Below are 25750 nucleotides of genomic sequence, written 5' to 3'. Positions count from 1 at the left end.
TTATTTGTCTAATCTATTAGAGAAGGAAATGGCAAACCAGTCCAGCATCTTTGCCAGGAAAATCTCATATAGGGTCATGAAGAGCTGGATGTGATTAGACAACAAAAAATAGCTTAGGGTGGCATTGTGCTAGGTGTTGGGTATACAAAAACTCCCCAAGTAAGCCTTCTGTTATGACAAAGAAAAACAAGAAAAACTTATTTGACAGCATATGCAATATTGCCCATCCACAGCACCCTACCTCTTCAGCTAAAGGAGGGAGGTGTATTTCCTCACCTTCTCTGGGATTGGTCATTATCATTGCAAGAGTTCTTAAGACTTCTCATTTTACAGGGAAAGGAGTTGAGTCTCAGAGATGGGAAATGGCTTACTCAGGGTTATGAAGCTAGTTAGTGGCAGAGCTAGGATGAGACCCCTCTCCTTGGTCCCCTCTTTCCCCCAGTCCCCAGTCTCCTGATTCATTGAACTTTCAGTCTAACACATGGTTTGGCAATCCTCTGAGGAAGCTGTCCTGCTTACCTGGACAATAGCATCGAAGCACCCCTGGCTGTATCAAGGACGCAGGCACTGAGATCTGGTCAAACAGGCAACTGTAGTTATTGCTGGCTTCTTGCCACGGGCCTGTGATCAGGACTTTTACTCCTCCCTGGAAGAAAAGGAAGACAAAGGAAAGTGAGGTGGACATAGAGAATGACAGAAGGTAGCAGGCTGCTGGGAGCAAGGGTACAACTTGGACACGCCGGACTAAGAGACCCTATAGAAAGGAGAAAAGAGCGAGATTTGAAAAATACAGAGAAGCATGGGAAGACTTATATGGACTGATGCAAAGGGAAGTAAGCAGAGCCAGGACAAAAATATACATAACAGGAGGAACGACAGCAAAATCTAAGTAGAAAGCTGTGTGATTGTAATGGCCAAGTTTGGCCCCAAAGAAGAGATGTGAAAAGGCAACTCTATTCTTTGCTGGGGTGGGGGTGAGGAACACTATATAATGTTAGAATTAGTTGATATATTAGTTCCTTTTGCCAAACCATCTTCCTTTCCTCTTTTAAAATAGTTTGCTATAAGGAATTGCTTTCTAGGAGAGGGAAGGTTAAGGTTAGGGTGTGCTTCCTCTTTCCCTACTCCAGCTCTTTTGCTCAGAATGACAGTGGAGTCTCCCTCTCCAGGAATCCCAACTTCTCTACTTTAGGATGGAGCCCCCAAATTTGGCTTTTACACAAAGGGGCCATAAGTATCTTGGACCAAAACAAAGAAATAAAAAATCAGATGTAGTGCTTTTCTATCTTTCTGAGCCCCTGACACACCTGAGAACTGGCTGGATTCCACAGAATTCTGGGGCATTCTCTCTTAACCTTTCTCCCATATGCCCATCCATCTTCCAAAATCACAGAATATCAGAGTTGGAAGAGAATGCTTTGGTTCCCTTATCCAGCTTGGACTTGAACAAGAATTCCTGCTATAATATGCCTAATAAAAGGTTATCCACCTTTAACAAGGAGGAAGCCACCATTTTCCAAAGGCAGCCCATTCCACTTTGGGACTTTTCTAATTAGGAGGCTGTGGTAGAATAGAAAGAACATTGATTGTGGAGTTAGAGGATCTGTGTTCCTATCCTGCCTGTGATACTACTGTGTGGCCAAAGGTCATCACCAATGTCTCTAAGCCTCAGTCTCCTTAAGTGTTAAATGAGGTGATTGCACTAGATGACCTCTGAGGTCTCTCCTAGGTCTAAATTTAGGAAACTATGATCCTATGACATGAGTTCAAATTCTGCCTCTGACATTTATTTCCTGTATGACACTGAACAAGGCACTTGATATCCGTGTTCCTCAGTTTCCTCATCTGTAACAAGAGGGACCAGATGACTTCGGAGGCTCCTTCCAGATCCAGATTCATGAGCCTGTGAAATTTAGTCTTTTATCAAACTTAAATTTGCCTCTATTCACACTGCTACTCTGAGCCAAAAAGAATAAGGATAATTCCTCCTTCAATATGATATACTTCCAAATATTTGAAAATAGCTATTATTTCCCCACTGAGACTTCTCTTTCTCATTTTTCCCTTTTAAACCCTTCTGTCTTAGAATCAATACTGCATATTGGTTCCAAGGCAGAAGTGTAGTAAGGGCTAGGCAATGGGAATTAAGTGACTTGCCCAGGGTCACATAGTCAGAAAGTATCTGAGGTCAGATTTTAACCTAGGACCTCTTATCTCCAGGCCTGGCTCTTACTCCACTAAGCCACCTACCTGCCCCCTAAGACTTCTCTTCTTTAGGCTAAAACATCCCTAGCTCCTTCAGCTCAGATGGTATGAACTTGAGGTTCTTCACCCTCCTAGCAGTTCTCAGTTAGAAGTCCACCAGCTCGCCAATGTCTTTCTTCCAATGTAGCACTCATTTCTAAACTACTTGGAACCCATGGGATTCTAGAACATTCTCTCCCAACCTTTCTGTCTTGTGCAGTATCTATATAGAATGTATTCCAGAAGTAGTCTAAGCACAGTAGACCATAGAGAGTCTGGCACCTCCCTAGACCAGAACTACATACTATTAGAATATAGTTGAAGCTACCATTTACTTAATCATAAATAAACAGATAGTATATAGAATTGCACCAACTGATTCCTTGACTCCTGTCTCACCCTACCAAGTTGTCACCATAACTAGTTAGCAAAGAATATTCAGGAAACCTCAGTGATTGGACAAGACAGCAGGAAACTTTTGTGATACACTAAAGTGTTCTGAAGCCAGTGATAGTTAAGAACTAGATGGATTCGCTGAGTAGGAACTGAAGCCCTGGGGTCACTGAGGACATGGTGAGAACAGGGGACATCTTGGAGGTACATGTAGCCAGTTAAGTTCCCTTCCAATGACAGAACCACCAAGCCAAGGAAAAGGGAATGAACTTAAGAGGTTGGGAGGGGAATATGAAGCATAAGGGTCAGCTAGATGGTTCAAGGGATAGAGTAGGAAGACGAGTTCAAATCTAGTCTTGGACACTTCCTGGCTATGTGACATTGGGCAAGTCACTGAACCCTGACTGTCCAGCTCTTACTTAGTATTGATTCTAAGCCAGAAGTTAAGGATTTTAAGAAAGTAAAAAGGATCTGAAGTATCAGTATAGGAGGAGGCATCGACCTAATTGCCATCCCTTTTATGTGATGCTCCATTTCCCATTTTCATGATCTTGAACTGAATATCTCCCATGCCTGGAGTGCTTTTCTGATTCTTTGAATCCTGGGCTTCCTCTAAGACTCAGGTGAAGCACTCCATTCTGCAAGAGACCTCTCTGATTCCCTTGCTTCTCCCCACCCTCCCCATCTTCATCTGCTCATTTCTTTCCTTTTAAGACTAATTTCTATCCACTCTGTATGTGCCTTGCAATGTTGTGTTGTTGTTCAATCAATTCTGATGTGTCCAAATCTTTGTGACCCAGTGGAACATACTGTCTGTGGGGTTTTCATGGCAAAGATACTGGACTGGTTTGCCATTTCCTTCTTCAATGGATTAGGGCAAACAGAGTTTAAGTGACTTGCCCAGGGTCACATAGCTAATAAGTGTCTGAGGTTGGATTTGAACTTAGGTCTTCCTGACTCTAGGTCTAGGGCTTTATTCTTTGAGACATCTAGGTTCCTCCTATAAACCTTCCATGTTCCTATTTATATATACACTGTCTCATTAGAATATAAGCTCCTTGAGGATAGGAACTATTTTTGTTTTTTATTTATGTCTTTAAATTTTTGAAGAGTGCCTAGCACATTGTATTGTAAATGATTAATAAGTGCTTGTTGACTGACTGGATTTATTTCATGAGGATTCCAGAGGGCAGAAGTAGGACCACTGAGAAGAGGATGTTACAAGGAAACAGTTTGACTTAGGAAAAGGAAGAACTTTCTATCAGAGCTTTGGGAGATAATAGAGTTCTCAGCAAGTCACCCCCTCAGCCTTAGTTTCTTCATCTGTAAAATGAGAGAGTTGGATTAGATAACCCTTCCTCTCCCTTTCAGTTCTGGTGTTCTAGGTTGGGTAATTCTAAACTTTCCAGATTCAATAAGATCAGGGAAGAGGATGGGAAAAAGAACTTGGCATTCTTTCCTCATCTACCTATATTTCCTATATTATACACATATTTAATATATTATGTATGCCTATATAATATATTATAAATACTTATTTAATATTTGTTTATGTTTATATATACACATTTAAACCCTTATCTCCTGCCTTAGAATTAATACTAAGTATTGTCTTAGAAAGTAGCTAAGGTCGGATTTGAACTCAGGACCTCCAGCCTCCAGATCTGCCTCTCTATCCACTAAGCTACCTAGCTGCTCCTAATATCCCACCAGAGGGAAGTAGGCTGCTACAATGGAAAAGAGTAGTGACTGGAGTCAGAAGTTCAAATCTTGCCTCTTCCATTTACTATATGATGTTGAGCAAGTTACTTAATCTCCTTGGCCTCAGTCTCCTCATCTGTAAAATGTAAAAATCTCAAGAGCTCGTGAGGTCACTTCTAGCTCTACACCTCCAGGCAGGCAAGGGTGGATGGTCATCTTGTCAAAGATGCTAGGGTGGATGATTCTCGCTATGGGTGAGAGTGTGGATGAGAGAGGATTCCATCTATCCCTTTCATCCAAACCTGGAGCATCAGAACTGCTGAGAGATACTTCTGAGTCTCAGATAATGCTGCTGTGTCTTGGATCCCCCATCAGTTCCTACTGAATTTGAGAATTTATTTTTCATATACTGTATTAATTACTACATCGAGGGTCTAGATAAGGAAGGCTCCAATCAATTCTTGTGTATTAGAGAGAATTTCTGTGCCAAGGGACCTTAGGCATCATCTAGTCAACAGATTTTTCCAATTTCCTTTCACAACTTCTGGCTAACAGGACTGCTTTATAATGATGCTTTTCCTGCCTAAGGGATAACCTACCCTGACAACCATTAGTGTTGGTTTGGGGAAGGGTTGAGAGTTGGATGGACCACCTCCTAATTAGCTATTTACCAATCAGAGGTGTCTTGGGATATTCTAGAAAGGAGCTGAATAATGAGGTCCCAAAGGATCTAGAGGTTCCTGGGCCAGGAGTTTCAGGGTCTTGGATTTATTGAGAGAATCCCTTGACCAGATTAGGATGTCTTGATTGATCAATTAATAAATTCTTTTCTTTCTTTTTTTAAAACCCTTTCCTTCCATCTTAGAATCAGTACCATGTATTGGTTTCAAGGCAGAAGAGCGGTAAGGACTAGGCAATGGGAGTTAAGTGACTTGCCCAAGGTTATACAGTGATAAATTATTTTAAAATGAAGAAATACTGTCCCTTGAGAATTTCAATCATTACATGTTATAGAGCTTGTGGGGAGATGGAAAATGATGGAGAAAGATTTAGCATTAGGGGAAGGAGAAAGATAGGGTTGGAGGAAAGAGAAGACTGGGCTAGGTTTGTGTCAACTCAAATTCTGGGTGATTCTGTGTGGAGGAATGTAAAGGCTCAGAACAAGAGGGATGGGGAGAAAGGGGAACTCAAGAGTTGGGAGACAAGGATCTGGTCATCTCTACTGCACAATTGAGAAGGAATGTGATGAGGATGTGGGCTCAGGGTGACTTTACATTCCAAAGCCCTGCCTTCCGCTGTCTCCTCCCGTTCCTCCTCCAATCTTTTGGGCATCTGCGTCTATGCTACCCACCCACGCAGACAGACTGGGAACCACTCCTGACGTCATCTCTCCCCCACACACAGAGCAACTGGGAGAGGTTCCACCGAGGCTATAAAACAGCTGCTTTCCCAGCAGTGCTGCATGGAATTCAGCAGCACAAGCCCTGGGAGAAGGCCCTGGATGACCCTTTCTAAGCCAGGCTCCCCTTGAGGACCCATGGGCCAAGACAGATGGCTCCTTTACCTCCCACCAGGAAAGAGGCTCTCCAGAGCATCTCATTCTAAGAATTGGCTCCAACTCCCTTAAGTACCCACCAGCTAGTGCTGGGTCTGACCCAGGAAGGGGGTGGGGAGAGGACAAGGGAAGGGGAGAAGAGACGAAGGGAGGGAGAGATATCCTCACTGAAAGCTGGTATTGGATCTGGCTAAGTGTCTGAAGCAGCTCTGGAAGCTCTCACTCTGACCAATCTCTGCGTCCAGTCTCTGTCTTCCCACTAGCATCTATGAATGGCCCTAGGAATGCAGCTCATTCTGGGGCTGATACTGAGCCATCCAGACCTCAGGGTCTATGATCAAGAAGATACTTGCTTCTAGTGAGGTCCCTTAGAGCTATCTGGTGACCACGAGGACAGCTGCATCATTCACTGGATCTCAGGATCAGAGGAAAGAACCTTAGAGGCCAGCTTAATGCTCCTCATTTTGTAAATGGAAAATTGAGCCCAAGGTGCCCAGGGACACACAGGTGGTAACTAGCAGAGGTCCTCTGACTCCAAATCCAGATCTGATAGGAAGAGTCTTGCCTCTGTAACCTGAGATCCTGCTTTTAACATTTACTTTCTATGTGACTGAACATTCACTTTCTCAGGTCTCAGTTTCCTTCTTTGTAAAAAGAGAGGCTTGGTCTAGATGTCCCCTGAGGTCCCTTCTTAGAATCTTAGAATTACAGAGTTGGAATAGACCCTAGAGATTGTCTTTCATCCAATCTCTCAGCTGAAGAAGGAATTCTTTTCTATGGTATCTGACTAGATGGCCATCTGGTCTCTGCTCAGACTTATCTAGAGAAGAATCATAGGTGATGTCTAAGTTCTAAAAGACTTCTGGGAACACAGGCCCCCTCCCAGATCTTCTCACTTCCACTAGCCCTGGCAAGGCTTTCCCTGATCAAAGAGCCTACACGATATGATGGGAGGGTACCGAAAAGCTTCATCACCTTTTCACTTCCTTGTCCTTCAATTCTCACTGTTGACATCACCTTTGTGAATAGATTAGTTAACTGGTCTAACCAATACCTGGAAAAAAAATCACCAGTTCTAAAAAACCCAACAAGTAGGGATGGCATCCAGCCTCTGGATGAAGACCTCCACCATCCTATGGGATATCTCTTATTCGTGGGGATTTTTTTCTGACATCCATCCTGAATCTGCCTTACTACCACTTCTACCCACTACTGGTTCTGTCTTTATGGTTAAACAAAATGAGTCTAATCCCTCTTCTTCATGAAAGGTCTTCAAACATGTAAAATAGCTAGCTTTATGTCTCTTCATCATGATTCTCATGTGGATTCTCATGTGATATGGACTCAAGACCCTTCATCATCAGGCTAAGCTTCAGAAACCCTCTGTTCTAATGCACTTAAAAATCCTTGCCTTCTTAGATTTGACAAAAAGATTCAAAGGCAGAAGAATACGTAAGAGCCAGGCAACTGGGGGTAAGTGACATATCCAGGGTCACATAGCTAGGAAGTGGCTGAGATCAGATTTGAACCCAGGACTATCTTGAGGTCTGGCTCTTTCTCCACTGAGCCACCTCGTTGCCCCTCTCATACAAGGGTAGATCTGACTCCAAGCGAAATCCTCTAGACCTCTGTCATTAGAAAAGACTAGTTGAATAGTCAATTTTCATCTTGTAAGACACAGACATCCTGGGACTCAGGGGATGAATTTTAGAATTACAGAGTTGGAACAGACCCTAGAGGTTGTCTTTCATCCAATCTCTCAGCCAAAGAAGGAATTTTTTCTCTGGTATCTGACAAGATGGCCATCTGGTTTCTGCTCAGACATATCTAGAGAAGAATCTACTCCCTTCACAAGGCACTGTCAGGCAGCTCTGATTGTTAGAAAGTTTTTCTTTGTGTTGGGGCAAAATTTTCCTCCTTGTAAGAGTCACCCATTGTTTCTAGATCTGCTCTGTAGAGGCAGATGTATTCAGCTCCCTGATGCATGTTGTCTTCCCCTACTAGAATGTGAACTCCTTGAGGGCAGGGATCGTCTTGCTTGCTTGTTCTGTTCTCTGTTATTCCTAAGATTCAGCACAGTGCCTGGCAAATAGTAAGCACTGAACACATAATCAAATCAGTATACATAAAACATTTAGCAAACTTCCAAGCCTATATAAATGTTAACTCTTGATCATTCATTTGTCCATTCAAACAGAATGAATCGAATCCATCCTGCACAGAGTGACTCTTCAGATATTGGAAGTTGATGATTATACTTTCTAAAAGTCAGAAGATCTGACTTGGCTATCTGTATGACCCTGAGCAAGTCATTTACAAAACCACAGGATCTCGGAATTGGAATGGAGCTCAGGAGCCATCTAGTCCAATCCATATGCTAAAGAAATCCCTACTATGGTATCCTGAGAGCCTGTGCCTGAAGAGAGAGAGAGAGAGAGAGAGAGAGAGAGAGAGAGAGAGAGGGAGAGAGGGAGAGAGAGGGAGGGAGGGAGAGAGAGAGTTTACTATTCCCTAACAAAGTCTTTTCTACTTAGTGGCTAATAAATTTTTCTGACATGAAGCCTAAATTTGCTTCTATGTAACTTCCACCCAACACTCGTAGATCTGTCCCCGGGGGCCAAAGAACTAGTCCAATTCCTTTCCTTCATATTTGAAGATAACACTCATGCCCCTCTAAGCCTTCTCTTCTCCAGGCTAAGCATCCCTGATTTCTTCATTTAATCCTTATTTTGAATAAACGTGAAGTCCTTCACCTCTGTAGAGGAAGCTTGGCATAGTGGTAGAGGTTTGGATCCAGAGTCAGGGTAGGTTACATCTTCTTGACTCTCAGTTCCCTCATCTGTAATATGGGGTTAGGAATAGCAAAGCAACTAAGTGGTTAGAAGACTGGGTCTAGAGTCAGGAAAACTTGAGTTCAAATCTAGTCTCGCATATCTATTAGCTGTGTGATCTTGGGCAAGTCACTTAACTCTGCCTCAGTTTCCTCATCTGTAAAATGAGCTGGAGAAAGAAATGGCAAGCTACTCTAGCATTTTTGCCAAGAAAACCCCAAATGGGATCACAAAGAATGGGACCCAATGACTGAACAACAAAAACAACAATAGCTCATGTCCCAGGGCTGCTGAGATTAGCAAGTAAAATGAGATAATACATGTAAATCATTTTGCAAACCTTAAATTGCTTTACAAACATTATTAGATTTCACCCAATGCCTTTTGCATCTTGATTTTGCTATCCAGCATGTCCCTCCCAGCTTTGAATCTTCTGAAAATTTGGTAAGCATGCAATTTTTGCCTTCATCCAAGGCACTGATAAAAATTTCTTATAGCACAGGATAGAACACAGGTCCCTGAGGCACTCCCCTAGGGACTTTCTGAGTTGATAGACAAGGAACTTTTAATAATGGCTCTTTCGGCCTGATGACTTAGCTATTCCCAAATCCTCCCAATGGACTATGGTCAAGCCTAGATCTCCATCTTTTTCCACAGAAGAGAGATTTTGTTAGATGCTTTGCTAGAACCCAAGTCAACTAAACTATAATATTTATCTCATCTATCATTCAAGGAGCACTATTCAAGAAGGAAATGACGTTAGTCTGACATGACCTATCCTTAAAGACGTCTTGCTGCCTTTTTTTAATCTTTTTTTTTTAAACCCTTGTACTTCGGTGTATTGTCTCATAGGTGGAAGATTGGTAAGGGTGGGCAATGGGGGTCAAGTGACTTGCCCAGGGTCACACAGCTGGGAAGTGGCTGAGGCCGGGTTTGAACCTAGGACTTTCTGTCTCTAGGCCTGACTCTCACTCCACTGAGCTACCCAGCTGCCCCTTGCTGCCTTTTTTTAATCACTGCTTCCTTTTCTACAGGATTACTAGCCATCCCTTTGCTATTATGTTATTATTGTTATGAGATTATTAGAATTTTGCCCAGAATAAAAGTCAAACTCAATGATCTAGCCTTTCCAGGCTCCATTTTAATCCCCTGTTTGAAAATCAATGCATTTGTCCTTCTCAATTCTTTCCCTCTCCACTACTATGAAAGATCACTGATAGTATTTAATGTCCATTTCTTACCAGGCTCCAGGATATTATTCATTTGGACCTGATAACTTAAACTCACCAAAAGGAGCTAAATGTTCTCACATTGCTTCCCCAATCATCACAATATCCTTGGGCTTTGGTTTCCTCATCTGTAAAATGAAGGCAGGGGAAGTTGGACCAGATAATCCCTAAAGTCTCTTTCAGCTCTAAACCAGAAACTCCTTTGATCTGTCCTTTAGGCTAAGAATCTTCTTTTCCTTCTACCCATTTTCAGGTGATATGATCACTAGTTCCTTCGGGATGCCCTGCTCTACTTCGTCTAGAAGGCAGCTAAGTGGCATCATGTATAAGAGTGCTGGTGCTGGAGTCAGAAGACTTGAGTTCAAATTCAGTCTCAGACATGTATAATTAGCTGTGTGATCCTGGGAAAATAATTTCATCTCTCTCTGCCTCAGTTTCCTCATTTGTAAATGAGGTCCATAAAATACATCTCCCAGATTGTCGTGGAGGTCAAATGAGATAATATTTGTACCTGCCTTGGTACATAGTAGGTATTTAATGAATGCTTGTTCTATACCCTGCCTTATTTGTCAATGACCCTCTTAAAATCTGTGACTCAGAATTTCATATACTTTTCCAGATGTGGTTTGATTGAACACAGTGGAGGACAGCAGGACTTCATTTCCCTCATTCAGCATAGTAATGCTCTATTAAGTCAATTCACATGAGGAATGGTTCAGGGAAAGTTCAATGGAGGGCCTTTGTGTGGTGAGGAAAGGAGCAAGTCTGGCAGTGATGGACAGGAGTGTTGGAGGAAGAGGATGCCTGAAGCTGGTCTCTGGCATGTGGCCCTGGGCAGGAGTGCTCGGGTTGTGGGCTCTAGTGTCTGGAACCTGCCATTTCCCCAACTCCAAACCACATTGCCTTGGCTTGACTCCCCATGGTACCAAGGACCACTCAGAAACTGGTGGAGGGCACCACCTAGCGTTCTGGTTAGAGAAGGCAACCTGAAGGATGGGAATTGGACAAAAGGGTGACTATCCCAAGGTATGTCACTAAGCCTAGGAGGAGCTGGAGTTTGGGGAGTGCTGAAGGGGGGAACAGACCCCTCTCCCCTTATACCAGGCAGAACTGGTCTTGGGGCACTGGGCTGGGTTACATTCCAGCTCTACAATCTCCTGCCTCATATCTAGGAGAAATGTGGAGAGGACTCTCCCACTATTTTGTTCTCTTGCATACTTGAGTTTTTCTAGAGGATGCTTTTGACTTCTCTTGGGCTGCTGCTCTGCAGGGATCCTAGTCCCCAGATATAGTAGGTGGCTGCCTATAGGATATGATTTTAGAATGCTTCAAAACAGAGCTTTCTGGGCCAATAGAGGAAATGCGGCACATTGGAAAGATCACTGGTTTAAAGTCAGAAGAGCAGAGACTGTATCTTAGTTCTGCTAATTATTATCTGTGTGACCTTGGGCACACATTCCATGGATTTTAATTTCTTCATTTTCAAAATGAATTTTTAAAATTCCTTCAGGTCAAAATCCTTTGATCCAAAATGTTTAGCCAGGCTATCAATCATTCCCTGAAGGCAACATCTGCTAAAATGATTCCACTCTTGTAAGCCTATTAGCTAGCACCTTGGGAGGCTCAGTAAGAGGGAAAGAGAACAGGGATGGGATGAGGATGAAGGGCAGAAGCATTGATAGAGGAGGTGGGAGGTTGCCAAGAATACACCTCACAGACTTCACCATTTTGTTATAGTTTGGCTAGCTCTGCAGAAGGAAGGAAGGAAGGAATTCTGGGTCTGGCTTTTTTCTTTCCCCTTCCCACATCTCTCTTTCATTCCATTGGTGTATTAAGAATGCCTAGTAAGGAAATTCCCTCTATCAATGCAGATCAGTACCTCCTTTGCAACTTTTAGTCTTAGAGAGTTGCCTGGGGGTGGTGGGTGGGTGGGTGAGTAGGATGTCCTGAAAGTCTAAGTAATTTTCTCAGGGTCATAAAGCCAGTTTGTGTCAGAGGCAAAACTTCTCCATCTGATATCAGTATGAAAATAGCCACAGTCCCTACTGAGGGATTGTTCAAAGGCACCCCCCCCCTCCACCCGCAGCCCCCCATGCACTGTGGATCTTGGTTGCTTCATCTCTAAAATGAGTGGGCTGACCTAGATGATTTCCAAGGTTTCCTTCTGGTTTTTAATACTCTGATTTTACAAAAGGCTCCTTTCATCTATATCTTATTCTGACCAATAAGACCCTGGACAGCGCCCTCCTTTTGGGCTGGGGACTAGGCTGCCACTGGCCTGTCACTTCTCTGAATCAGGCCATGGTTGGGGAGGCTGAGTCTACTTCAGGACCACCCTGAAGGACAGCTCAGGGGGGGGGGCAGAAATGGAAGAGGAAGAGAGATGCAGATTCAGAATTTAAAAAGCCAAACCTCTACCTTGACCTTGGACTAGGGGTAGCAGCATTGTAGTCAAAAGAGCATTGAGAAGCCTTCTACTTATGGAGTTTGGAATGAAGACTTGAACTAGAACTCTGAGGTCCATTCCAACTCCAGGATTCTGTCAGTTCTTTCTACGTGAGTTCTCTCAGGTCCCATATGGAACTATGTAACAACGGACAGAAAGTATGTCTGGACAGAGTTGGTTGGTTGGATTATCCTAGATCTGGGAGATCACTTAGAATATCCCATTTCCTTGAAAGCTGATATTCCCATTCATCCTTCTGATGCTGAGACTCCGAAGCCCTCTTCCATAGAAACTTGGTCTTATCTCTGGGAAATTTCATGTTTTCCCCATTTGTTTGAACAGATCAGCTAGATCTCTGCTCCTGACTCTGCCACTGATTAGCTGTGTGACCCTAGGCAAGTCACTTAAACTTTTTAGGCAAAAAATTATTTGTTCAACTATAAAATGAGAGACTAGAATCAATCTTTGAGGTCCTTTCCAATTTGAAATTTGTGTTCACTGATGAGTCAAGAACAATTCTACATTTGAGGACCTAAGGAGCAGCTGGGATAGATATTACATAGTGTCCTCTATGCAGGTACTAGTCCAGGGACAATAATAATAATTGCTTTGGAGTTATAAGGTTTACAAAGTTCTTTCTACATGACAAACCTGTCATTATTCTTATTTTGCAGATGGATAAAATGAGACTTAGAGGTATTTATAACTCTAGATCTAGAAGGAACCTTTGCTATTCAGTCATGTCTGTTTTTTCATGACCCCTTTGGGTTGCTTTTTTTTTTTTTACAAAGATCCTGGAGTGGTTTGCCATTTCCTTCTTCAGCTCATTTGACAGGCAAGGAAACTGAGGCAAACAGGGTTAAGTGACTTGCCTATGGTTACATGGCTATTTAATTATCTGAGGTCAGATTTGAACTCAAGGCTTCCTGACTCCAGGCCTGGTTCTCTTTCACTGCTCTACCTAGCTACCCATCTAAGAAGACCTTAGAGACCATCTGGTAGACTCCATTTTATAGATAAAGAAACTGAGGCCTAGGGAGGTGAAGTGTTTTACTCAAAATCTCATAGGTAGAAAATACCAGAGGTGAAATCTGAACCCAGATCTTCTATCTCCTGAATCAATTCTCTTTCTATTGTTCTACATTGCCTCCTATTTTGAAGGATAAGTGTCTATTATCCTACAACTTTTTCAGTCACACAAGTGGGAAAGGAACAGACCAGTATCTAAACTAGGGTCCTCTGAGGTGGAATGCTAGTTCTTCTGGCTCTAGTCCAGGGCTCCCTCCATTTCTCCATGGTAACTTTTGTTCCTGTTGGATGATGATTCACAGAAGCCTTGAGGGTCACCAGAGAACTGGTTACAGAAATGTGTAAGAGGCAGTCTTCTAGAGTGGCTAGGGCACTGAATTTGGAGCCAGAAAGATCTGCTTCAGTTACAAAGTGACTCCAGGAAAAATCATTTTCCTTTTCTTGACCTCAGGTCCTTCATGTATAAAATGAGTGAGTTGAACTAAATAGTCATTCAAATCCTTCTGGCTCAAAAAAATCTACCTTCCTCTGATCCTAAGCTAGGGGGAAAGGCTTCTTGGAACCCTGAGAGATGAGATAGGGAGGTGGTGAACACAAGGGAATAGGGTGCTGTTGGGAAGGATGGTTCTATAATCTTATAAAGTCCCACACAATTTTCATGGAGAACAAAAATCATCACTGCCTAAGGGAGGTTGTTCCAAAGCCAGAATTGAAGCGGGTCAGCCCACATTGACAGGGGGATTAAGAATGGCAATTCTGGAGAGAAAATCGGCCCCTTTCCCATGGAGATACCCTCTCCCCCCCGCCATAACCAGCTGGATGGTTCAGGCTCCCCCATCCAGGTGCAGGTTTCCATGGCAACGGTGGCTCAGCTGGACTACATCCATTTGAGATGAGCCCACCGCCTCTAATTGTAGCCTGCTCTGCAGGAGATTTGCCTGTGTTCCATTGTGATAATAAAAGAATGAAAAGATGGAAGGGAGCAGGAGGTGGGGGGAGGAGGAGGAGCAGGGGAGATGTGAGAGCTTCCAGCTGAAATTTCAGCTCTTAGATATTTAAATGCTCCATGTATTCATCTCAGCCTGGGCTTGGCTGTTTTATAGTTGAGGAAATGGGGGTCAGGAAAGGCGAAGTGATTTGCCTGAAGCCACGCAAATACCCTGTTGTGGAGTCAAAGATGAAGCTGATAGTGGCTGAGATGAAGGCCCAGGTTCCATGATTCTCAGTTCTGGGTTATTTCCATTTTTGAAAAAGTGGTGAATAGACAAATAGCTTAAGGAAAATGGAGATGAAAGAAAGAATGAAAGAAAAAGAGAGAATGAGAAGAAAGGAAGGAAGGAAGAAAGAAAGAGAAAGGAAGGACGGAAGAAAGGAAGGAAGAAAGATAAGGGAGGGAATAGGTGAGGAAGCCAGTGGGAATGAAGGTGTTTATGAGGGGGCTTTTAAAGGGAAACTTGTCAGGAGAGCTAGGAAATTAAAATGCCAGACTGTGCCATGCTGCTAAACAGTGCCACCCCAAATAGCCAGGGAAATATGGGCACTGGTCAGAGAGGACCCACCTCAAGTAGATGGAAAGAGGATTGACAGGAGAGGAAAGTCTTGGTCTTGCCCAACCATAACCTTATCTCTGGGAATTTATTCTATCAGGAAGCAGATTTGGGGATCCCCTAATGTGAATCAGAATGCTAGCTCCAAAATTATTGGTCCCACTTTTGGGAGCCTGGACAGCACAGCCTGAACCTCAACAGATCAGGGCAGGGGGCATGATGGGACAGAACTTTCCACATCTGGGAGAGACATCAAAGGTAGTGAATTCCTTGGGGCCAGGTATGGTTCTGGGGCCCAGCCCTGGGAATTCAGGGATGACTTTCATGAGCTTCCTGATAGAACCATTGGACTAGTGATCCCCAAATCTCTGGAGCTGGATAAAGCTGGAAGGAACCTCAGATCATTTAGTCTAACTCCCTTCTTTTTTCAGATAAAAAACAGAGGCCCTGAGTGTCACATAGCTACCAGAATCTTCCTAGATACTTAATCTCATATAGGTACTAAATCGAAATTAAATACAGGCACTCTGACTAAATTCTTCTGCCTCTCTGGGATTTAATATCACCCACCTCAGCTCCTCCTAGAAATTATTGTGGCAGAAGCTTGTTTTTTTTTTTTTAAATGAAAGTGAAATTTAGGAGGATTTAATGTTTTTCCTCTTTTTATCTCCCTTGTTCCCCAAATCCTCTTGATATAAATGAAAACCTTTGAACGTCTGGGCATTCTAGGACTGACTAGAGCATCTCAAGGCCAAACCCAGATTGTAAATGCCAATTTCTCACTTTCCTCGTTCCTATGCTGCCCTCTTGTGACGAGATGGAGATTTGGCTTTCTCTGAGACAAACCAGTGTTTCTTAGATCACTAAAGGTTGTGCTCTTGGTTCCTGGGTCTGAGAATGAAGGAACTAGTTGAAAAGTGAGGCTGAGACATGATGGGGTCCTGAAGGGGACCAACTCTTGTTGCCCTTTTGTCTAAAGTTCTGAAAGCAGTAGCAGTATGCACTCCCTAAATTCCCTCTGAAGATATCCAGAGTCAGGGGTCAGCTTCTGAGAGACCCTGCCCTTTATCCTAAGTAAGGGTTTAAAGACTCATCCAAGCAGAGCAGTAACTAGGACTGAGGAACCCCAATTTAGAGATCTCCATTTTCTTTGGATCCACTCTCTTCTTAACCCATCATAATTTAGCTTCTGATCTTACCATGCCAGTGAAATGATTCCCTCCAAAGTTACTAATGGTCTAGTTTCCAAATCAAGTGAGTGGTCTTTTCTCAGTCTACATTCTCCTTAATAGGTTTTCTGGCCACCATTCTCTCCTCCTACCTCTTTGACTGCTCCTTCTCTGTTTCCTTTGTAAGACCCTCTAATTGTAATTGTCACTCAAGGCTCTGTCCGTGGTCCTCTTCTCTGTCTATACTTCTTCACTTGGTAGTGAAATTTCTACAGATTTAATGACCATTTCTGTGCTGATGGTTCTCCAATCTACCAACTGTCCCAATGCTTGACCTTCAGTCTCACATTTCTAACTGCCTTTTAGACATGTGGAAGTGGATATCAAATGCTCGATATGTAAAAAAAAATTGATTATCTTTCCCCCTAAACCATCCTTTCATTCCCCCCAACCTCCCTCAACTTCCCTATTACTGTAGAGGGCAACACTATCCTCTCAGCTCCTCAGGCTCACAACACAGGAATCACCCTGGATTCCTTACTATCTCTCACTCTGCCATATCCAGGGTGTTGCCAAGATCTGTCAATTTTGCCATTGCACCATCTCTCAAATAGTTCCCCTTCTCTCCTTTGACACTGCTATTACTCTAGAGCAATGATGGTGAACCTTTTAGAGACCAAGTGCCCAAACTGCAACCCTCATGCCACATGTGAGCCCCCCACCTTACTCCAGACAAGAGAGGGAGGAAGTGCTCCTATTGGGCTGCTGGACAGAGGGGTAGGTGATGTGAGAAATGTCCTCAGGCATGCATGGAGAGGGTAAAGGGAGCAGCCCCTTCTGGCACGCATGTCATAGGTTCGCCAACATGGCTCTAGTGCCCAGACTCTTTCAATAGTCCGCTGGGAGGTCAGCCTGCCTCAAGTCTCTTCCGCTTCCAATCCATTCTCTAATCAGAGACCAAAGTGATTTTTCTCAACTGCAGGTCTGACCATGTCACCCCCCTACTCAATAAACTCCAGTGGCTCCCTATTGCTTCCAGGAGCACATATAAAATGGTGTTTGGCATTCAAAGCCTTTTATCACCTAGCCTCCTCCTACCTTTCCATCCTTTTTATACCTTACTCCACTCTTCGTCCAGCAACATTGGTCTTCTAGATGTTCCAGAAACAAGACACTTCATTTCTCAGCTTTTGGCATTTTCTCTGGCTCTCACTCCATGTGTGGAATGTTCTCCCTCCTCATCTTCACCTCCTGACCTTTTTTTTAATAATTCCCTACTAAAATTCGGGCCACTAGAAGCCCTCTTAATTTGAATGCCTTCCCTCTGTGAATTATCTCCTTTTGTTTTTCCTGTATATCCCTTGCTTGGTAGAGCTATGGGCATGTTATCTCCTTCATGGGATTGTTAGCTCCTTGAGGGCAAGGACTGCCCTTTGCTTCTTCCTGTATCACCCGTGGTCAGCACAGTGCCTGACATGTCGTGTGGTGGGTGCTTCGTCAATGTTGACTGATTGAGGAGCTATTGACAGTCATTACTAGAGCAGATGTCCATACTGAATTTGCATTCGTACTTCTACTAGGCTTATGCTTCAATGGATATAAAGAATACCTGGGGAGGAAATCTCCAGCAAGGCGGTTACGCTCCTGGGCTCCAACCTGGAGCCTTTGAGGGCACTGGGAGGCCAGGTGACCTGCCTAGGGCCATTTTGTCAGCATATAGCAGAAGTAGGAGCTATGCTTAGGAGTCCTTGACTCTATGTGCCGCCATGCTGCCTTATGAGCAAGACTGCTACATTAAAGTAAGAAATGGAACCTTCTAGCCCACCTCCTCAAGCAGCTGCATGCCAGAGGAGTGCCTCCCTAGCCTGCTCTAACCTTTTCCCTTCCTTAGAGAGTGTATCACAGTCTCTTTCTACATGGGACCTTCTGTTCTGCTTACCTCCTAACATTCCCTTCCCTCAGCCACTTGATTCCTTCCCTTCTTCCCATCTTTCCTGGGCTGCTGGGTAGGCTTCCCCCAGTCCTATCAGGGATATCAGTGATAACCCCACGAGGCTAGTGTCTTTGTGATTCCACCTCACTGCAATTAAAGATTGAACAGTTGTTGGTAACCTCTTGTCTGTCCAGCTCTGGCTTGCCAGCCTGCTCTCCTGATGCTCCTAGCCTGTCCGTGGTGAGGAGCCAATCAGCCTCCAGGAATGGGACTTGCATCAGGCACCTGGCATGACCCTGAGCTGGGACTGCAAGGCCAGTCCCAAGCTTCTCCCTGGTAGGGAGATCAGGGGAGGTCACCCCAGTGACTCATCTAACGTCCTCATTCTACGGAGGAAGAAAAGGGGGGGACATGACGTTCCCTAGGGTCTCACAGCAACAAGTTGCAGAGTGATTAGAATGCTGGAGCCCAGGAAGATCTGGGCTCAAATTCTGACTTGGGAAAAAAATGCTATGTCCATTCAGGCAGGTTGCTTCCCTTCTGTCCCAGCTTAGATAGGTAGTAAGCACCAGAAGTGGGATTTGAACCCACACCATAAGATAGATCTAAAGCTAAAAGGGATCTCAGAGGCTGTCTAGGTCAATCACTCTTCTCATTTTACAGGAGAGAAAACTAAGGTCCAGAAGGTCATGACGGTGACCTTTACAAGATCATAAGCTGTCAATGTTAAAGGCAGAATTTGAATCCAAGACCTGAGTCCAAAATAGATGCCGTTTTCACTGTACCAAGCTGCCTCCATTTCATCAACATGAGGGACTCCCATATGGGAATCCATGATACCAGTGATGATGAAAACCAATCTTTGATCAAAACACTTTATGCCTTAGTAGCTAAGGCTTATGGAGTGGCACAAGAGATGAAGTATTTTGTTCATGTTCACACAGCTAATAAGTGTCCAAGGGAGGATTTGAACCCACATTTTTCTGATTCCAAGTCCATTACTCTCTCCATTGTTAGAGGTTCTTTCACTAAGCTCTCATCTTTCAAGGCTAGAAGCAAAGCTTTGGGCGGGGGGTGGGGGGTGGGAATAAACTGATCTGGGTTTCAGGATACTGAAGCTTTGTTACTAAAGATTGATGTGACTTTGGGCAAGTCATTTCCCTTCCTTGGGCCCATTCCCTCCTCTATAAAATGAAGGACTTAGACACTATCAGTGATTTCTCAGGATCCTTTAAAGTATGCCAGTATAAGCTGCTTGAAGGCATAGGGCATATGACCTTTTTGTAACTGTATCCCCAACAGCTAGTAGAGTGCCTTGTACATTTTGGTGGTTAATAATTTTTTTTTAACTAGAAAGTCTAGACAAATAGGGTTCAGTGACTTGCCTGGGGTCACACTGCTAGGAAGTATCTTCAAATCTGAATTTGAATCCAGGACCTCCCTTCTCTGGACTTGGCTCTCTATACCCAGAGCCATCTAGCTGCCCTATGCTTTTCTTTTTTTTTTTTTTAATTTTTTTTAAACCCTTAACTTCTGTGTATTGTCTCATAGGTGGAAGAGTGGTAAGGGTGGGCAATGGGGGTCAAGTGACTTGCCCAGGGTCACACAGCTGAGAAGTGTCTGAGGCCAGATTTGAACCTAGGACCTCCTGTCTCTAGGCCTGACTCTCAATCCATTGAGCTACCCAGCTGCCCCCTAGCTGCCCTATGCTTAATAAATTCTTGTTGGTTAATGCTACTTCAATAAATGTTTGGTTGAACTGGTCTGAATTAGGAAGACCTGAGTTTAAATCCTAAGTGGCCCAATGGATGAGCACTGGACCTGAGAGTAAGAAGATCTGAGTTCTAATGTAGGCTCAGTCATTTAGGAGCTGTGTGACCTCAGACAAGTCACTTAATTGTTTGTGTACTTCAGTTTCCTTATTTGTAAAATAAGGATAATAGCAGAAAGCCATCTCCCAGAGTTATTCGTGAGGAAAAAAAAGGGATGTTTGTGAAATGCTCTGCAAACATTAGAGTGTGATATAAATCCTGCCTTAGACATCTGTTAGAGGTATGGCTCTGAGCAAGTCTGTCTACCTCAGTTTCCTCACCTGCAAAATGGAGATAATAATGGCACCTACTTCCTTTGGGTTGTTGTGAGGATTAAGTGAGAGAACATATATAAAATGCTTTGTTATCCTTAGAGTACTATATAAATATTATCAAGATGGTGAATCTACCTCAGTTTCCTTATCTGTAAAATTAAGATAATAGTAGAATCTACCTCGCAAGATTGTTTGTGAGGGGAAAAAAGGGATGTTTGTGAAATGCTCTGCAAAGATTAGAGTGTGATATAAATCCTGCCTTAGACATTTGTTAGAGATGAGGCTCTGGGTAAGTCTGTCTACCTCAGTTTCCTCACTTGCAAAATGGAGATAATAATAGCACCTACTTCCTTGGGTTGTTGTGAGGATTAAGTGAGATAACATATACAAAATGCTTTGTTACCCTTAGAGTACTATATAAATATTATCGAGATGATGAATCTACCTCAGTTTCCTTATCTGTAAAATTAAAATAATAGTAGAATCTACCTCCCAGAATTCTGTATGAGGGAAAAAAAGGGATATTTGTGAAATGCTCTGCAAAGGTTAGAGTGTCATATAAATGCTGTGACTAAACCCTGCCTTAGACATCTGTTAGAGGTGAGGCTCTGGGCAAGTCTACCTCAGTTTCTTCATCTGCAAAATGGAGATAATAATAGAACCTACCTCCTTGAGTTGTTGAGAGGATTAAGTGAGAGAACATATATAAAATGCTTTGCTACCTTTGGAGTACTATATAAATGCTATCATGACGGTGAGTCTACCTCAGTTTCCTTATCTGTAAAATTAAGATAATAGTAGAATCTACTTCGCAAGATTGTTTGTGAGGGGAAAAAAGGGATGTTTGTGAAATGCTCTGCAAAGATTAGAGTGTGATATCTGGGCAAGTCTGTCTACCTCAGTTTCCTTACCTGCAAAATAGAGATAATAATCACATCTACCTCCTTGGGTGGTTTTGAAGATAAAATGAGATAACATATTTAAAATATTTTGCTCCCCTTAGACTATTATATAAATGCTATCATGATGGTGAGTCTACCTCAGTTTCCTTATCTGTAAAATTAAGATAATAGTAGAATCTACCTCCCATGATTGTTTGTGAGGGGGAAAAGGGGGTGTTTGTGAAATGCTCTGCAAAGATTAGCGTGTCCTATAAATGCTAACTGTGACTAAACCCTGCCTTAGACATCTGTTCGAGGTGAGGCTCTGGGCAAGTCTACCTCAGTTTCCTCACCTGCAAAATGGAGATAATAATGGCACCTACCTCCTCGGGTGGTTGTGAGGATGAAGTGAGAGAACATGTATAAAACGCTTGGCAAACCTGAGCGTGCTATGGAAATGCTATCATGATTTGCTCGTTAGTTAGGTTAGCCCTGCTCGGTGTCTCATCCAACCCAATCCTTCTGACCTTTCATTCTGCTGAGATGTATGAGCAGGTTTTAGCCAATCAGGATCGCGAAGGCGGGGCGGTCTACAGCACCATTTTGAGAAGCATCGCTTGGGAGAGACAGAAGTACTTTTGGATCTATACCTTCCCCAGATATAGATCTTCATAATCAAGAGAAGGCAATTAATTACATGCAAATGATCTTGATGCCCTCGTATGTGTGCAATGAGAGATGGCCCCGCTGGTGGCGCTGGTTGGGAAGGGAGCGCCAGCAGCTTACCTCTGGGTAAGACCACTCAGGGGAGTAGTCGGTCACCATGAAGACTCGCCCACTCTGCTGCAGCAATCCCAGGGTGCTTTGGGCTGCAGTGGCCGCAGAGACCACCTCGGCCACATGCATGTAGGCCATGGTGCCGGCCCCGCTCTCGGCGCTGCTCAGCTGCATAGTGCCCTGCTGGGGGCTGCAGCAGGGGATGCACATTTCGGCCTGGCCGAAGGAGGCCCGGTTGCCATCTTCCGCCTGCGAGAGCCCCGCGCCGTCCCCTGACACGAGCTGGTGTCCATAGATAGTGTTGCTCCCACCTTCCACCGAGATGAAGTCGTTGATCAGGTCGGAGAACTGGTTGCTGAAGGAGATATCAAAGTGGTCCAAGCTCAGTTCCATGTTGGAAGAGTTATTGAGGGTGTGGTGGGCCACGGGGTAGAGCCCCTGGACCATGTTCCCGTGGAGGATGGGGATGCTGGCCCCGTTCCTGATGCTTCCGTTGGTCTCAGGCTGCATGTAGTGCTCGGAGCTGCAACTCTGGAGCTCCCCGGTCTTGAGGAGGTTCTCGTTGCCGTCCGCCGCCTGGGAGGTCTCCATGGGAACTTCTGCCTCTGCCGTGATGGTCTGGAAGTTGGCCTGGAACTGCATGAGCTGGAGGGAGGTCGTGGACTCTATCCGGGTCTCTACAGAACCATTGCAGGAAGGGGTCGGAGGGGCCTCCGTCTTCACCGTCGCCATCCCTAAGGGCACGAAGGAGCTACTGGAATCGTTGAGATTCGTGTGGGCGCTCTGATCTAGGGGGATAGGTTTGGCATCCTGCAGAAAGAAGCTAGGGGAAGGGGTCTGGTGGACGTGGGGGCTGTGGACAGTCTGGCTGAAACTAGAAGCATAGTCCTTGTTGGAGTCTATAGCACTGAAGTCCATTTGCTCCAGGGTGGTACTCGGACTGAGCCCCCCGCCGGAGGGGAGCAGGCTCGAGCCAGCCGACAGGGTGAGGGAGTTGGAGGTGTTGGAGGAGGAATACGCTTCTTTGGCCATCTGCTGCTCAAAGGACGTGTCCTCCGTCTTGATCTCCTTCGTGAGGGCCGCGCTGAAGCTAAAGCTGACCCGCTCGGCCGTGGGCGACTGCCTCATGTTGGTGCCCATGGTCTCTGCTTTCAGTCCCCCACCCCCGTAGGTCTGTCCCTGCTTGGGGTTGTTGAGGAAACAGTCCGGGTCAAAGTTCATGGTGGTTTCTGGGATCTTCCGGCCACCGTCAAGGGTGGTGGAGAGCACCAGCTCTTCGGACACGTTCGTGGGCAACATTGACAAACCCTCCGCACTCCCTGTGGCGGGGAAGGCGAACTTGTGGCCGTCCGAGCTCACCGCCAGGACGAGACCCTGGGCGGTGGCGTCGGAGGAGAGCAGGTGCTGGTTGGGGCCAGCTGTGGGGGACATGGTGTACACGGCCTCGTTGGTGACCTCGGACATGAATACGGTGGCGCTCTGGGACAAGCTCCCCATCACAGAGGCCACCGCCATACTGGATACCCCTGTGACCACGGGGCTGTCGGCCATATCTGGGTCACTGTTCAAGCCGCTGCTGATGGACACGGGAGAATTCTGGGTCGTGTCGGGGACCTCCACCTGATTGGTGGAGGACACCTCGGTGCTGTTCTGATGCAGCAGAACGGGCTTCGCCACCTTGCCGTTCCTCTTCTCCCGGCTCGAGGCCTTGCCATGACTGTGCTCATTCTTGCCTTCGGAGACATCATTATTTTGTACCTCTGAGTGAGTGCTGTACCCACCTGTCCGTGGTTCGACCTTTGGCGATATGATGCGATGTTTGGCACTGTTACACTTGTGATGCACACTGCTACCTGCTCCTGTGGCCAAGAGAGAGACAATACACACGTACACACACGGAAAGAGTTAGACTTGGATCTGGGCTGGGCAGTGGGCACTGAGCAACTTTGGACTTCTTGGCCTGGCCCCAGATCCCCGAACAAACATGCAAACCCCCCAGCCCTGTTCTGCAAAGACACACGAGCCAAATTGAAGTCATGCAGGGTGTGTGTGTGTGTGTGTGTGTGTGTGTGTGTTGGGGGAGGAGACAAAACCAAAAAACCAAACTGTGACTGCTTCCTTCAGCTCTTTGAGCCTAGAATGGGCACCCTATCTTTGAGGCTGAAGTTTTATTGGAGGACAAAAATTTAATTCATTCAAAATCTTTAGCCTAGCATTCTTGGCTCTCTGCCTCAGTTGATCTTTCCTGTCCTTTATTCATTACAGCCAAGCGGAACTTCTTACTGTTTCTTAAACATATTCTCAAAATTCCCACCCCTGTGCCTTCACTCACGATGTTATTTTTCCAGGAACGCCCTCTCTCTTCTTGTTAAAATCCTGCTCATCTTTGAAGCCCATAGGCAGACAAAGGGGGGAAGAAGTTCAGCCTTTCCAAGCTTCTCAACTATCCTCCACAGATCTTTCTCCAAGGACTTTGTGCTCAACAGGCCAGGGTAACTCCTCCCCCCAACCCAATTCCATCATTATTTTCCATCCATCAGACATAGGTCATTGTTTTTGATAAAAGGGAAAGTTCTCCCATGGTTCCATCACAAGTTATTCCCCATCAAGAATCTCAAATATATAAAGACTTAACAGAGAAGAGATATGACCCTTTAATGATAATATCTAATTAAGGAACTGAAGAGAGTGGGGCAATCTCATCCCAGGGAGCAAATAAGATGATTAGGAAAGCAGACACATTAGTCTCGAAGTCTAGGGGGCTTCTGGATTTTTGAAGCCGGAGGAGGTTAAAGGAGAGGCTGATTCTACTGGTCCATTTGACATTTGAGGTGGGGTTGGAGGGGCTGAGTTCACTTTAAAACGCCCTGGGGATCTAGGTCAGGCCTCTTGCTGATTTTTGTATATATGTGTCAGAGCACAATACAGTCTGGGTAAGACTGGCTTTTTTTAGTCATTCCTCCTACTGTCCCTATTTCTTCACACCTTCTCTCTCTCTCTCTCTCTCTCTCTCAACTCCTACCCATCTTCGAATCAATGGGGGTTAGGTGACTTGCCCAGGGTCACATAGTGAGGAAGTGTCTGAGGTCAGATTTGAACTCAGAACCACAGACCTGGCTCTCAATCCACTGAGCCACCTAGCTGTCCCCTAAGAGAACATTTCTCCTGACTTATTTGCCTGGCCTAAACAATCAAGCAGGGCCTCATTCAGATTGTTTTGTCAGGCTGCAGATATATACTAGCTTCTGCTTCCTCTCCAACTCATCTCCTCCATGGGGCACCAGCTGTGTGATTTGATCACTAATCCCTTCTCCCTTAAATGGAAATCTATGCCACAGGTGGAGAAGTAAGAATACTTTTGTGTCAGGAAGGCAGAGGTGGGGGACCCTGATTCATCACTGTGATTGCTGCCCTCCCCTTCTTGAATGCCCCAGCCTCACACTGCCACCCCTGGGGTCAACTCACCCAAGTTGCCAGTGCAGAGGCAGTTGTGTGTCCGAGGCTGGGGCTTGGTCTGGTGGCTGTCGAGGATCTGCTGCACCAGCTGTTCCACAGAGAAACCAGAGCTGCTGTTGCCATTGCTGCATGTCCATTTGATGCCATGGACTGTGGAGAGAGAAGGAGACATCTGCCATAAGATGGAGCCCCTAGGGCTCCAACCCTCTTGTCAGGGGGGATGGATCGGAGGGTGGAGAGAATGGCATGAAGGGGGGAAATAGGAAGAAGGGAAAGAAAGACACATTCTCTGAGTGGGCAGACCCTCTAGGTGGCATATGATACTTCCCCACCAATACCTGCCTTCTCCTCTCCTTCTTTGGTGTCTGTCTCTATTCCCATCTTCCTTCCTTCCTTCCTTCCTTTCTTCCTTCCTTCCTTCCTTCCTTCCTTCCTTCCTTCCTTCCTTTCCTTCCTTCCTTCCTTCCTTCCTT

General features: G+C 44.9%; 1 protein-coding gene across 1 annotated transcript in view; it reads right to left on the bottom strand.

Annotated features, from left to right (window-relative positions):
* Positions 1–469: 469 nt before the first annotated feature.
* LOC123240952 (calmodulin-binding transcription activator 1-like) overlaps positions 470–25750 on the bottom strand; it is a 1231619-nt gene continuing 1206338 nt past the window's right edge. Inside the window, exons 9-11 of the mRNA XM_044668663.1 lie at positions 25287–25427; positions 21831–23680; positions 470–646 (exon numbers count right to left, since the gene is read on the bottom strand). Of these exons, the coding sequence (XP_044524598.1) occupies positions 470–646; positions 21831–23680; positions 25287–25427 (2168 nt within the window). The remainder of the gene's footprint in view (positions 647–21830; positions 23681–25286; positions 25428–25750) is intronic.

Source organism: Gracilinanus agilis, chromosome 3, assembly GCF_016433145.1.
Source record: "Gracilinanus agilis isolate LMUSP501 chromosome 3, AgileGrace, whole genome shotgun sequence".
NCBI classification, from domain to species: Eukaryota; Metazoa; Chordata; class Mammalia; order Didelphimorphia; family Didelphidae; genus Gracilinanus; species Gracilinanus agilis.
The sequence above is the reverse complement of the archived record's forward strand: the minus strand, read 5'-3'. Positions and strand labels throughout refer to the sequence as shown.